This window comes from Cynocephalus volans, chromosome 14, assembly GCF_027409185.1.
Source record: "Cynocephalus volans isolate mCynVol1 chromosome 14, mCynVol1.pri, whole genome shotgun sequence".
NCBI lineage: Eukaryota > Metazoa > Chordata > Mammalia > Dermoptera > Cynocephalidae > Cynocephalus > Cynocephalus volans.
The window spans coordinates 43,897,789-43,911,788 of record NC_084473.1 but is presented as its reverse complement, the minus strand read 5'-3'; the positions used below and the strand labels follow the sequence as shown (position 1 = coordinate 43,911,788).

Here is a 14,000-nt window from a genome sequence, read left to right as displayed (position 1 = left end):
TACTTATAATATTGTGCATTATGCTTATAATCTTTCTGGATATAAACAAATAGCAACGTATCCTAGAAAAACACCATTTGAGAAACATTGTAGATAAACTATCAAAACTTTAAATACTTTTCATGGTAATTTTAAGACAAAAATGCAATATCTATACCATGTATATTACCACATTATTTATTCTACATATTTTAAAGTGATGCTCATTTATATATACTGCAGTTGGAAATAGGGAATACTTTTTTGGTCTCCCATAGTAGGCTACCGGTTTTAAAAACTGAAGTCCTAAACCTCTGAAGGCAGAATAAGAAAAATCTTCATTTGAAACCTTGAAGTAGTCTTTTAGCAGTCTATGTTATTAAAAAAAAAGAAGAGTCAAGATGTTTGATTTATTCTATTTAATTCTTTTGGTGGGGGGAGGGGAAGAGGTAAAAAAAAAAAAAAAAGTTTGTTTTTGCTTCAAAGAGCTTTTCCCAAAGAGTGGAGATTCATTTTCATTACATGTCAGCATAGATGAACAATATTCTCCTAGCTTTAATGACAATTTGAATTCAAGGTAATATGTGTTCTTCTGGAATCCAGTATATTCATAAGCACATATGGGGTATTTCTTGAGTACTTGGTCTCATATGAAAGGAACTGGCACTTGGGCTTCAAGAACAATTAAAAAAAAAAAATCACAAATCCAACCTGTCTTTGATTTGGGTCCAGGCTATTTACTAAGAGATCACTCAGCAATAATGGCCTCAAACACTTAAATATCGTACGAAACTGCAATTAATTAAGGTACTGCTCATTCCAAGAACTATGCCACCAGTGAAGGAATGAGGGGAGAGTTATGCCTGGACTAAGTTCAGAGCAAAATATTATAATCTCCTTCTCACTTCTGCAATATGTATAAATAAAGTAGAGGAGGGGAAAAGAATTATACAAATAACGTTAAATAAAAAATGCATACAGAACTGGGAAATCTTTTTTTCATTAAGTTTGTCACTTATTCTAGTTCAATAAAATGCTTGTAAGGAAAATAACCACTTATGGCAGAAGACTAGTTACATTGTTGCTGTTCAGAACTTCTTGTGAGCAAAAAAATGAATATCAGTCAACTTTGCTAGTTTAAACTTAATTATTTGTTTTAAGTTGAACATCTATTTTATGTCTTGAAAATCCAAAGCAGAAAGTAAAATCATATAGAACGCCAGAAACTTATCAATGCATTTAGACAGATGTTTGCTTGTAGTTTTTGGTATCCAAAACCTTTTTTCCACACATCGCACAAATGCCTGAAACAAAAGAAAATGTGAGCAATCAAATCATAATACCAACTGTATGGCTTATTTAAGTCACTCCTGAAACTTAAAACATAATTTAACAGCATCAGAAATGAGAAAAAGAAAATATATACTTTTAACTATAAATAAGTTATAAGATTTATTTTGCCTTAGAAAAAAGAATATTTGACTAATAGAATTTACGAAAGCCTACTCCTCCTTTTCTGTTAGCCAAATCAGCAGCAAATGAAGTAGGTTTGATGTGAATAGAAAAATGGTATTAGGGCCGGCCCCCTGGCGCACTCGGGAGAGTGCAGCACTGGGGAGCGCAGCGGCGCTCCCGCCGCGGGTTCGGATCCTATATAGGGATGGCCCGTGCGCTCACTGGCTGAGCGCGGTGCGGGCGACACCAAGCCAAGGGTTGCGATCCCCTTACGGGTCACAAAAAGGACAAAAGAAAAATGGTATTAAACGAAACTTACCCTTTTTGTAGGCACAGCCTTGGCAGTAATGGGAACCTGGCTGGTGCACAGAACTTTTACAAATTCTGCAAGTGGAGAACTTATTCTTTCCATATGGATCAAATCTAGAGAGTTTTTTTTAAAAAAAGAAAAATGTATACTACAATAGAAACACTCTTAAATAACCCCACTTAAGCAACACATGGCATTAATCCACATTCTTCATTTCCTCTATCAAACTCTGTAATTAACAGGCATAGCTCTCTTCTAGCTGGCTACTGTACAATATACCCACACACCTCTGCTCCTTCTAGGTAAGCTATATGCTTACAAAGAGTCAGTTTTATTTAATCCCAAACCTGCTCATATTAGTTTTTTGAGGGTACTTCCAAAAGTTCATGGAAAGATTAGTATTATCTTTTAATTCTATTTTTCCACAAACTTCTTGAAGAATCCTCATATTTGTCATTCTATTTGTGTGATACAAATATTATGGAAACTGATAAAATGTTGAGTGCAAAAGAGTGACTGATTCCATAAAAACTAAGTGACTGCTATAGTATGACCACATAAGTGTGAATCATTAAAACTGCTATTGAATTAGTTAAGGGTAAGACAACTATTAAAAACTGGGGGGGAATTCTAAGTAAAAGGACACCATACTTTGCAAGTGTCAGTTTTGTTCCACTTTAAAGATATGGAAAATAAATATTCTGGTTATGATTTATGGAGGAAAATGACGTAGAACTCTTATCAGTAGACTCATACTCAAAAGGCCTTGTCTCAATACAAATTGATTGATAAGTGCATCCACAGTTATGTGCGTTAATTTAAAAAAAAGGTATGTATATCCTTTAATGATTGCCTACTTTAACTGATGTTTTCAGTCAACTAACTCAATCCCTCTGGATAAAAGGGCTCCTACTATATAAAAATGCCATCTCATATTGACTGTAGTGCAAAATAACTTTAGAAGAAATACTTCCCCCTAAATCGGCAATAATACTCTGATTTAAAACTGTTCCTGTAACTACAGAACGAGTTTTTGTAATGATCATCACAGACTGAATTCCAACACTGTCCTAGACCTGGTGTCTTCTCCGGGGGTACAGCACAATGGCCCATTTTCAAACGTTAGTTTTTCCAAACCCAAAAGAATACCACTTTACTCCCCACAGGAGAAGATAGACACTATTCTTTCTTTCCATAAGCTCCATTTATTTGGATCTGTATGTCTGGTGATTACTTTTTCTTAAAACCATATTTTACCATTCTAAAATGTATATTTTAATCTCTGAAATCTAACAATTAATTGGCAGAGTTTTGTCTTTCTTAAAGTAAGGATGCATCTTATAAATAATGGTATCTATCATAGATTCAAAGCAATACAGTAGTACACTTTCCAAAGTGAGATATTTAGAGTACCCAAAAGTAATAGCTACTTTTTGATGATATAGAAGTAAATGTGGGAGCATAAAGGAACTGGAAGTATATAAAATCATATCATCTGTTTTTGCTCTACTTAGCCAATAAAACTTAGTCTTAATAACAACTTAGTCAATAAAAACTATATGGCCTTAGAAGACATCAATAAATCATTCAACAATATATATTGTGACACTGCATTAAAGATTGAATCTAATATGCTCTTTTATATCCATTATCTAATAAACATCTACTATGTGCCAGGCAGTATATGTAGTAAAAGCTTTATTCCTATTGTTATTTCTAATCCTTGGGATAATATCATAAAATAGGTATTTATTCATTCAGTAAATATATACTGAGTGCATACTATATGCCAGTTACTGTTCTAAATACCACAGATGAACACCGTAGACAAAGTTCCTGCCCTCGTCAAGCTGATATTCTGGTGAGAAGAATAAGAAGACAATATAAAAAAACAAGCAAGCTTTTCAGATAGTGGCAAGTGTTACACAGAAAACTCAAACAGGTTTAATGTGACAGAGATGAAAGGAAGGAGAGAAAAGATTAGTTTAGATGCTGGTTAGAGAACCCTCTCTGAAGGGGTGATATTCCAGCTGAGACCCAGTAACAAGAAGAAGCCAAGGGTGAGCTTCTTTCTAAGCTCTGAGAGATGAGCTCTAGAGGGGAGAGCAAGCACAAATCTCTTTAGATGGAGTAGATTTATCTAATGGGGATGGTGTATGATGAATGAGGAGAAGTGTGTTACAATGAAAAGTCACAGAGGCGGAAGGGGTCATATGATGGGCGACTTTGTAAGAACATGTTAAGAGGTTTAGATATTATTCTACGTGAAAAAGAAAACCAATAGAGGTTTTTAAGCAAAGAAATTACATGACATTTTTAAAGGAACACTCTGGTTACTATGAAACAACTGTAGGAAACTAGAAAAGAATCAGGGAGATTGTACGAAAGCTATTACAATATCTAAGTAAGAAACATCACTTGTTTGGAAACAGCAGCAACATGGACAAAAGCAGGTGGATTCAGGTTATATTTTGGAGGGAGATCCAAAGAACCTACTGATATAGAAAGTGAAGGAAAGGGAGGAATCAGTGAAGAATTCTAGCTTTTAGGCTTGAACTGGATTGGTGTCACTAACCATGATTAGAAGACTGAAAGAGAAAGAGGTTATCTGTTAGACATCAAATTAGCTAAGTCAAGTAAGCAGTCAGATATATGTTTGGAGCTTAGCCGAGAAGTCAGAAATAGAGATACAAATTTGGGACTTATTAACAAACAGTTTGAATATAATGCCTGTGAACTAAAGATACTTTAGGAGAGTTTACAAACAGAAAAAAAAAAAAAAAAAAATAGGACTGAGTCCTGAGGCACTCGATTTGAGAAGGAACAGCCAGGGTATTAGGAGGAAAACCAGGAGAGTACAGTGCCCAGAAGCCAAGAGAATAAAGGTTGCCAAAAAGAGAGAGTTACTGAGAGATTAAGTAAGATACAAACAGAGAAGTGGCCATCAGTTTCAAAAGTCACTTGTGGTACTGACAAGAGCAGTTTCCAGGCTGTGGTGGGGATGAAAGCATTAATAGAGTGGCTGAAGGAGAGAATGGAATTTAAGGACATTGAGAAAGTATCGAGATAAGGCTTTTAAAAACTTTTGCTGTGAAGGGAAGCAAGGAAATGGAGTGGCAACTGGAAGGTTCATGAAATTTTTAAGATTGGGCCAAAAACTGTTTTTAATAGGGGAAACATTTTTATTCCCATCCTCAGATGAACAAGTAAAGTTCAGAAAGGTTAAGAAACTGTTTTAACTTGTTTAAGGTCACAGGGCTAGACAGTGACAGAGTCCAGATTCAAATTTAGGTCTGATTCCAAAACTTATCATCTTTCCACATTTCCCTGTGCCTCTGATTTGTTGGATAATTGAAAGGCTGAGAAAATAAAAGTCATGTTTACTGGTGAAATTGTAAATAGAGAGTAGCACTAATATCTTTATATAACGATACAGTGAGGAGGAACATGGTGAAACCAGCAGTTATAACAGATAGCTTGGCTTTGCATGCAAGGAACTGCTTGTTTTACCACAATGGAATGATGCACGACAAATTCACTCCACTGACTTAATATTAAAAAGAGTTGAAATTTATATGACTGCTCTATGGAAGCTTTTACCCACCTTGCTTTTTTTGAAGTCAAAGCTTTATTTTCATTCAGCTTTCTTCCGCCACTTTCTGTATCAAAATATACATATATTATAGTGGGTTACTTCTACACATTCAACACATAACATATAACATTTAACAATTAGAGAATTAAAAGTTCATTCTCTGGCCTCCTAACAATAGAACAGCCTGTATCTAAATTTTTAAAATTTTGACTTAATAGCTGGGTTCTTAGGACATTACTTAAAAAGAAAACACTTATTAGGGAAACAATAAAAATTTGCCTAAAATCAATCATTTTACTTCTCAGACTCAAAGTAGTTTTTAGGAATGGGTCTACATTTATGCTATCTACTGTAAAATCTAGCAGCCATTATTTGGTGTCACAGATCGTGAATTCAGTGAAAGCGGTTCTTTTCCTTCCCTTTGAAAACATACTTCACTGTGTGTATTTCATGATAATGAAGGTGAAAACAGTTTAAATGATTTGTTGAAGAATATAAAAATCCTGTGAGGAGAGGAGAAATTAAATACAGATTCCAATTAAGCTGTTAAATACTGTGATATAGTCATCCCTTGAAAATCATTTCATAATTTTGCCATCTCCTGCATACCATGTTAGAAACCTATACATGTAACTGGGAGAACTAAATAGAAGACATTAAGTCATTGGGGGACCCAGTATTCTTTAATGTTTAATAGATTAAATACTTTGGACACATAACATTTCATTTTACAAATAATGTAAAAGCTAAAATACTATTATTCACAGGAAGTATTTGATTCAATTTCTATTTTATAAAATAAAATAAAATAAAATACCTGTGGTATTCCTAGCACCATCTTTCCATGTATCTGGAGTGATAACAGTACCAAGTTTCTTTTCACCTGTTACAACAAGATAGTAAAAGGGGAATTAGAATTTACTACCTAATAAATACACTACATTATGCCTAAGGTTCATAACGGCATCAACAGTCATGTTACAGTAGCAGCCTATTAATGCTGGGGTAGGGGCCAGTGAACTGAGACTTAAATTATTAACTGTGGGCAATGGATAACTGACCCTTAGTAAAAATTTTAGGATAATAAGATGACTTATAATAGTCTTTCACTGTCTGTACTTTAAACAAATCTGATACATCTGTTAATTCTATAAATATTTACTAAGTATCTATGATGTATAAACCACTATACAGAGTATTAGAAAAAAATAAAGTGATGGATCAAACAAAGCTCTAGATTTCAAGAAGATTACACTATACTAATTTCTCCTAACAACAGTTCTTAACCTGGGTTTCACAGACAGACCTCAGGAGATACATGAACAAGGTGAAGTTGGACACAAACCTTTTTCCTGGTAAGGGTCTACAACCTTCACCAGACTCTCACAGATCAGAGATTCCCCCAAAACTTAAGAACCATTCAACTGAAATATAAACTAGAAAATAGAAAGTATAATAATTGAGCGCTAAAATAAATTGAGAGCTAAAGTACTCAGAGAAATCCCATGCAGAAAGAAATAACCCTGGCTAGGGAAACCCAGGAAAGTTTTTTGGAGAAGGCAACAGAGAGGGTTTGAATAGGTGGCAATGTGACTGCAAAGGAAGAGGAGGAGGAAAGAGGATGAAGGCAAACTAGACAAAGGATACATCCTAGAAAAGGCATGGAAAACTCAGCGTACACATGGGCACACACAATAGGTTGGTTTGGCCAAAGGATGAAGAGGATAAGGGTCAGTGAAGATGAAGTTGGAAAGATAAGTGGGGCCTTATTGTGGAGGGTCTTGAATGCCAGCCTCCAAGTATAGAAATCCCAAATCATTCTCTGCAGACTGCGAATGTATTAAATGTTTTAAATTAGGGAAATGATAAATTGCACTTATGTTTAGGTTCAATTCAAACATCTGTTGTGCTTACTCTAAGCCATACCCTGGCATAATGATGAACAAGAATGGATAAGACAAGATCCTTACCCTTTGGTGCTAGTGTCTAGCAATTGGTAGCAGTACAATACTTGCTGCATAAATGAAAAGGAAAGGTGAGAAAATGCAAGAGGGGAGAGCGGTGTCAGGGTTTAAATGGGCACTTTTATATGGAAGGGGAGCTGATTAAAGATTCCAGAGGATATAGAGACAGATAAAGGAACTGGAAGAGGTGAAAAGGGATGGCAAAAAAGGCACATGAGTAGAATTTACCTTGGGAAAAAAAATGCAAAAAAGATAAGATGGGTATGGATGCAGATATGTTTATTTGCATAGTAAAAGTAAGAAGTTGTGAATGTTCCCTTTTGATAACCTCACTTTTTTATACCTATAAAAAGGTATTTTTCAATAGAGAATGAAGTGGATGAGGGTAGGGGAAAGTTTAAATAATTGCAAGGTTTGGAATAGTCACTAGGGAGTAAAGGTGAGAGAGCTGACTAAAGTAAAAAAGACCAATGAATAGTAGTAAAGATCTCAGAGTTTAGGAACTGTAAATCCCCTAATCACATTTGGTACCAACGAACTGTGCTACCAATTGGTTCATTTATGCAATTTTCCACAGAGGTCCTTATTTGCATATGGGACAGTTTAGAGAGAAAAGAATCTACAAGAAGGGAAAGCTGTGAGGGGCAAGGTGAATGGTAGCAGATCATATTAATATAATTCACAGTGAAAGGGACCTCAACTAGGATACTGAAGAGGGAAAAGAGAGGCTAATTAAGTAAAATAAGCAGGACATGGCAACTGTCTGGATGCAGTTTTACAAAGGGATAGAAGAATGAATGAAAGGTGATTGAAGCTTTGTGAATGACTGACTGGGAGGATATGTCATTAAATTATGGAAGAGAAGGTACAGATTTGTGAATTATGATGAATTCTCAGCTTTTGAAGTATTAAACTACTAGATAACCAGGTACAGCTTCCCAGTCTTATTAAGAAAAAAACTGCTTAATTGGTGCTTAGGCAGAAGAGAAGTCATGGATGGAGATGTGGATTAGACATTCATTAGCACGGATGTGCTACTTCCAAAAGAGAATCAAAAGGAGTTCTTCAAAACTCTTCAAGAAGAGTCAAAAGAAGGTCAAAGATCATTGGGAAGCATCTACTTTAATGAAGAAAGAGAAATAAGAACACTCGGAGAGAATAATGGTTAAAGGGGGAAAAAAAAAGCACAGGGAGAAGTAAACTCAAACAAAAGCTAGTTAAAGTATCAAAGGTACAGAGGAGTAGAGGAAGACTGAAAGAAAGGTCCTTGAACATGGTGATTAGATCACCGCTGAATTTTTGAAAGTTCTTTCAGTAGTGTGGTAAGATAAGTCAGTTTATAAAGTTCTAAGAAGTAATTGTGAAAATGTGGAGGCAACAAAGACAATTCTTTCAAAGAATTTATGGTGAAGGGAAAGAGAGAGCTAAGGTAGCTGCTTGAGAATGTAGCTTTACATATAGGGGAGATCTGAGCTTATTTACAGGGTGAATGGAATGAGTTGCTATATTGGGAGATATAACAAAATATAATAGCGTATATACTTATTTGAGGAATAAGATGATACATGAAGTCAGAAGTTATTGAACCAAAGAAATAATAAAGGGTCAGAAGAGCAGAGAAGTAAAAAGTAGTACTAAGAGGGAATGATTTTTTATGAGACATATCATGTCCCAGAACCAAATCTGTATATTTTAATACTATACCAGATCTTGGATTCTCAACATTTTTATGCACCTCGGGAAATTAACTTTCACAATTTGCCCAGTATCCTCAACTTCCCTGTGACAAAGCATTTATAGTGTAAAGAGCGTTACACACAAATGAAACTAGGCAGAAGTCCTGTCCTCTAAAGTTAAAATGTACAGAATTAACACAAATTACCTAGAAGACCAAAGTTACACATTTAAGAAGAAATGTGTAACTACACAACATAAGAAGAAAAAATATCAGAGCAGGAGCATAATCTAAACATATTTAAGTCATATTAAAAAAAAAAAAACCCACCATCCACAAAAGTTCTTAAGTACAGGATGGAACATAATTAAAGGTTGTTGGTGTCAAAAAGCTTAATATGCTTTTTGGAATGATGAAAAGTTTCTAAAATTGGTTGTGCTAATGGTACACAACTCAGTGTACATTTTCAATAGATGAATTGAATGGTGTGTGAATTACAACCCAATAGTTATTTTAACAAAAAAACCTTAATGTGAGACAACAGTGGTACATGGTATAGTATCTAGAAAAAGGGAGGTATTAGTTTTACTCTGCCTCACACAGAATGGACCAGAGTTTAACTGAGTACCACATATTAAGGGGGTTATAATAGAAATGACCAGTTTTTAAGTACACAGTAGGCACTTTTATGCCAGGCACGACCTAATTTCATTTAATTCTCACAAAACCCCATGAATTATGTATTACAGTACTCACATTTTTCAAATGTGAAATTGAGGCCAAAAATATTAAGTAACGTGTCCAGGCCATTCTTTTACCTAATATAAGAACTATGATCCAAACTCATGATGTCCAAAGTTTTATCTACTAAGTGGATATAGACAAAACGGATCATGTTCAACAGACTGTAATCAGGGTAAGAGGACTTGAAACCTTGTCACAGAACGGCTAGACATGTCTAATCCGAGAAAAAAAGAGGCTTGAGAATATAACTTTTAAAACATACAAACAGCTTGTGAAGTAAAAACAACAATAACAACGAAAACACGATAAGACATTTTCTAGAATTCTCAAGAGTGTGCATTAGAATCACTGGGAGGCAACTATTTGAGGGGAAATTTTTTTCAAAAAGCCAGAGATGTATACCTACACTGTTCTGAAGGCAGTGAGACTCTCCCACCCCCCCCACCTCAATACAGTAGGTATTCATGCAAAGAGCATTTAAGCCATTAGATGGGATGCTGATTTACGGTTACCGGGTAAAATACAGGGTACATAGCTAAATTTAAATTTCGGATAAACAATTAATAAATTTTTAGTGAAGTATGTCCAAAATATTCCATGGGACAAAGCACTTAACTGTAGTAAGGAACAGCAAACTGGGCCAAGCCTCAAATATTACATGGGACATACACTGTACTTTCAGTATGGGGTAAATTATTCGTTGTTTATCTGAAATTCAAATTCAACTGGGTGTCCAGAATCATCTTTACTTGCCAAATCTGGCAGCTCTAGATGCTGCATAAGTGATTTTTAAGGTCCATTTTAAACCTAGACTGGCGAGGGAGCCAGTCAAGAAGCTGCATAGGATGACAGCCGGGGCTGGGGGAAGGCAACAGAAATAGACCAAGAGGTGAAGAACTGACACCATTCAGAATTCAAAATATACAGGATTATATGGTTGCTGGGGAGGGGCAAGAATGGTCAGAGGACAGTGTAGCAGGACAGAGGCTAGAATCAGAGACCTGTGGGAGAAGGAGAAACAAAAAGAGGGCAAAGTTCCCGGGAGGGTCCAGTGGAGTTCTCCCAGTCTCGTCCTCTCGCAGAAGCAACCCCTTAACTCACACTTCTCGCACACCATCCTTCCGCCGACGCTTCCCTTCGCCGCCGAAGAAGCGGCAGATTGAAAACATCAACACCACAGCCTGGGAAGGACGCCTCTTCCGGGCTACGTCAACCCACTTCCGGCCTCTTGCCCCTCCGCTCCCGCCTATTCCACACCTGGAAAGCCGGGGAAGAATGAACGTGACGGGTAGGCGGGGCTGCTTGATTTGACCGCCCCTCCCCTTCTACGATTGGCTGTGTGTCCGTGGGTCTCCGCCCCACAAACCTGCGCCTGCGCGAGGGCCGGGCAGCCCGTCGTACCTGATGGTGGGAGGCGGTAGATCCCCTTTCCCTTCGGCGGGCGGGAGATTAGGTAAGCCCGGCTGCAAGCGTCCTGCATGCTCACCTCCCGGGGGTGCAGGACACGCCCGCCAGCTGCCGAAGTGGCCGCGAGCCTCCGCGCTCCCGACCGCAGCGCCCGCGGCCGCTCGAGCGCCACCCTTCCGGAGTTCCCCGGGGGCTACCCTAATGGACACACTCTTTCGGATCCGAGTTCTGTCTCTGTCCCTCAGTTTCCCTTGTCCCCGACACCTGTGCTCTTGAATTATGCCTCTCGGCTTGGTCCTCGCTGCCTACTCTCCCGCCAGCTGAGGCTTGGGTAAAGTCCCTCCCGCGACCCCGTGCGGGGTGGGCTGCAGCTGCGGGTCCTACGGTTCCCGCGCGGGCTCCTCCCGGAGCGGCTCAGAAGCGCCTTCACTGCAATGATGCCTGTCGATTCGGGCCAAGCCAGATCGATGGCGCGCCCGACAGGCGTCCTGGGGGCACTCCAGGGCCTAACGCGGTGCTGGTTTTTCAGGAAGGGCAATTCCTTCATTCATCCAGCAAACATTTGGGTACCGCTCACTGTATTAGATCTAAATCTGCTATTGAGAGCTGGGATTTTGACGGTGGCACAGAAAAATGTCCGAAGGGGAATCTGTTGCGAGAATGGATTCCTGATTCCCTTGCCCGCCCGCAGTCAGCTAAGGATAGAATCTGGGAGTAACTTTTTCTTTGCCCCTTCTTGCCATCCGTTCTCCTCTTGATCGCTGGTGTATACATGGTCCTATGAAAGAGGCTAGGCTTTGAGGTAGGCGTAAGCGCTTAGGACCTTGGACATGTCTCCTAGCCTGTTTATCCTGTTTCCTTATCAGTAAAATGTTTGCCTTTGAAAATTATTGTGTTAATTAAATAAGATAGGACCCTGGTTGACCCTTTTTGCTTTTTTGCACTTGTGGGTGCTTCTCTTCCCCGCCCCCGTGCGTGCGTGCGTGCGTGTATTTATTTATTTACTTATTTATTTATATATATTTTTTCTTAAAAGATGACCGGTAAGGAGATCTCAACCCTTGACTTGGTGTTGTCAGCACCACGTTCACCCAGTGAGATAACCGGCCATCCCTATATAGGGATCCGAACCCGCGACCTTGGTGTTATCAGCACCACATTCTCCCAAGTGAGCCACGGCCGGCCCTGTGTGGGTGTATTTATATTTTTTCCGGAATATTTCTATTTTCTGAAGTATTCACCACAGTGTAACATGTTGACTATTACTTTAAATTAATAAAGTCCTTACTTAACATTAGTCAAGACAATGTATAAGCTCTCAGGTAAATTAAATACATAATACATACATGTATTTAAAGATAGAGTAAAATTTTCTCTTTCCGTTCATGGTCTACTTTGGATTGGACTTTAGCACCTGTAACAGACGTGTCATTTTGATATTTCTGGAGCATTGGGATCCCTTAGTAATGTTCTTTAAAACTCTTGATTGCACTGGCCACCATTTGAATATTCAGGTGTGCATTAAGTGATACTTGTCATATGCTAGAAGATGCGAACTACTCTGATGTTAAACAAGGATTAAAAAAAAAAGGCACCAACAATTTAGCTAAAGTGTATTCATGGGGTTTCTAGACGGCATAGGTTATATTTTCAGTAGGAGCAACCATTTAATCTATATAGTTGATTTCACCTCTGTGATTTTGGCAAAAAAAGTAAAGTGAATTGCTTAATTGGTCCTTCCACATGACCCTTTTGCAGAAAGCAGTTACAGATATTTTAGGACTTAGTAAATTTGTCCTTTTCTGACTCTGAGAGATGTTTGTACCATGTTACGAAAATCTAAGGTAAAATAGAACGTTAATTATAACCGTTCACTTACACGTATGTGTCTTTCTGTGTTTTCAAGCAAATGCATTGCCCATAGAAAACTGACTTTAATTCATGGCTTAGGTGTTGAAGCATAAATAGGACAATGGAAAAAGTCATTATTGCATATACTCTTCTTTTCTTAATTTGTTTTTCATCAGATAGCCACTCAAGAAAACACCATGAAAGACACTGATATCAAGAGACTACTGTATATGCATCTTTTTTGCATATTTTCAATCATCCTAAGCATCTTCATTCCATCATTCTTCTTGGAGAACTTCTCAATATTGGAAACACACTTGACATGGTTGTGCATCTGTTCTGTTTTAGTAACTGTTGTCAATCTAGTATTATATTTAGTAGTGAAACCAAATGCATCCTCTAAAAGAAGTTCATTATCGTACAAGGTAAGCCTTATTTCTTGATAACTGATTTTTGGATGAAGTTAGTGTTTCTTTTAGTGGAAAAATAAAGTATTAGTCAAGCACTCATTGGGTTATTCAAAGTGAGTAAAGGGAACCTGAATTTTTTTTTTTTAATTAGCCTTATACTTTCTAGAAGGCTGCCTACAATGTTTGATAGATCCTTGCTTTATATTATTGTGGAATTATGACTTCTTCAGTGGGTATTTTAGCATTGTGCGCCTGTATAATCATTGTTTTGTGTCACCATTGATGATCTTTAAACTTTATAATACATTGCAGTTTATTTTCATTTATTTTTGCATTTCTGAAAAACTCTTGAAGTGTTTTTCAGAAATTACAAAATAGGCCTATGTGGTAACTATTGTGTTGAACATGTCCTTCTTTGACTAAACAGTTTAAGTTTTCAGGTATTAGAATCAATTTTCTAGAATATTCACTGCAGTGTAACACTTGACTATTACTTTAATAATGTCCTCACTTAACATTATTCAATACGATGTGTGAGCACTCTGTTTGGTAATGTAAAACACCTTTACTGCCTTATGATTAAAAAAGCTCAGTATGTGTTTTGTATCTT

The 14,000-nt window shown here is 37.4% G+C and overlaps 2 protein-coding genes across 2 annotated transcripts in view; one reads left to right on the top strand and one right to left on the bottom strand.

The window, feature by feature from the left end:
* Nucleotides 1–383: 383 nt before the first annotated feature.
* CRIPT (CXXC repeat containing interactor of PDZ3 domain) lies at nt 384–10,917 on the bottom strand. The gene is made up of 5 exons (XM_063078709.1): nt 10,824–10,917; nt 6,157–6,222; nt 5,349–5,403; nt 1,754–1,857; nt 384–1,283 (listed from the first exon to the last, which is right to left on the bottom strand). Exons 1-5 carry the CDS (start codon nt 10,837–10,839, stop codon nt 1,219–1,221), a joined length of 306 nt encoding a protein of 101 aa, XP_062934779.1. The 5' UTR covers nt 10,840–10,917; the 3' UTR covers nt 384–1,218.
* Nucleotides 10,918–11,097: 180 nt separating this feature from the next.
* PIGF (phosphatidylinositol glycan anchor biosynthesis class F) overlaps nt 11,098–14,000 on the top strand; it is a 31,643-nt gene continuing 28,740 nt past the window's right edge. The window contains exons 1-3 of the mRNA XM_063077718.1: nt 11,098–11,175; nt 12,166–12,297; nt 13,157–13,405. Of these exons, the coding sequence (XP_062933788.1) occupies nt 12,166–12,297; nt 13,157–13,405 (381 nt within the window). The 5' untranslated portion in view covers nt 11,098–11,175. The remainder of the gene's footprint in view (nt 11,176–12,165; nt 12,298–13,156; nt 13,406–14,000) is intronic.

Coding starts and splice junctions, on each gene's coding strand:
- CRIPT (XM_063078709.1), bottom strand. Junction 5,404..6,156: donor TGGTGCTAGGAATACCACAG/GTATTTTATTTT, acceptor ATTTTGATACAG/AAAGTGGCGGAAGAAAGCTG. Junction 1,284..1,753: donor AGGCTGTGCCTACAAAAAGG/GTAAGTTTCGTT, acceptor CTTTTGTTTCAG/GCATTTGTGCGATGTGTGGA.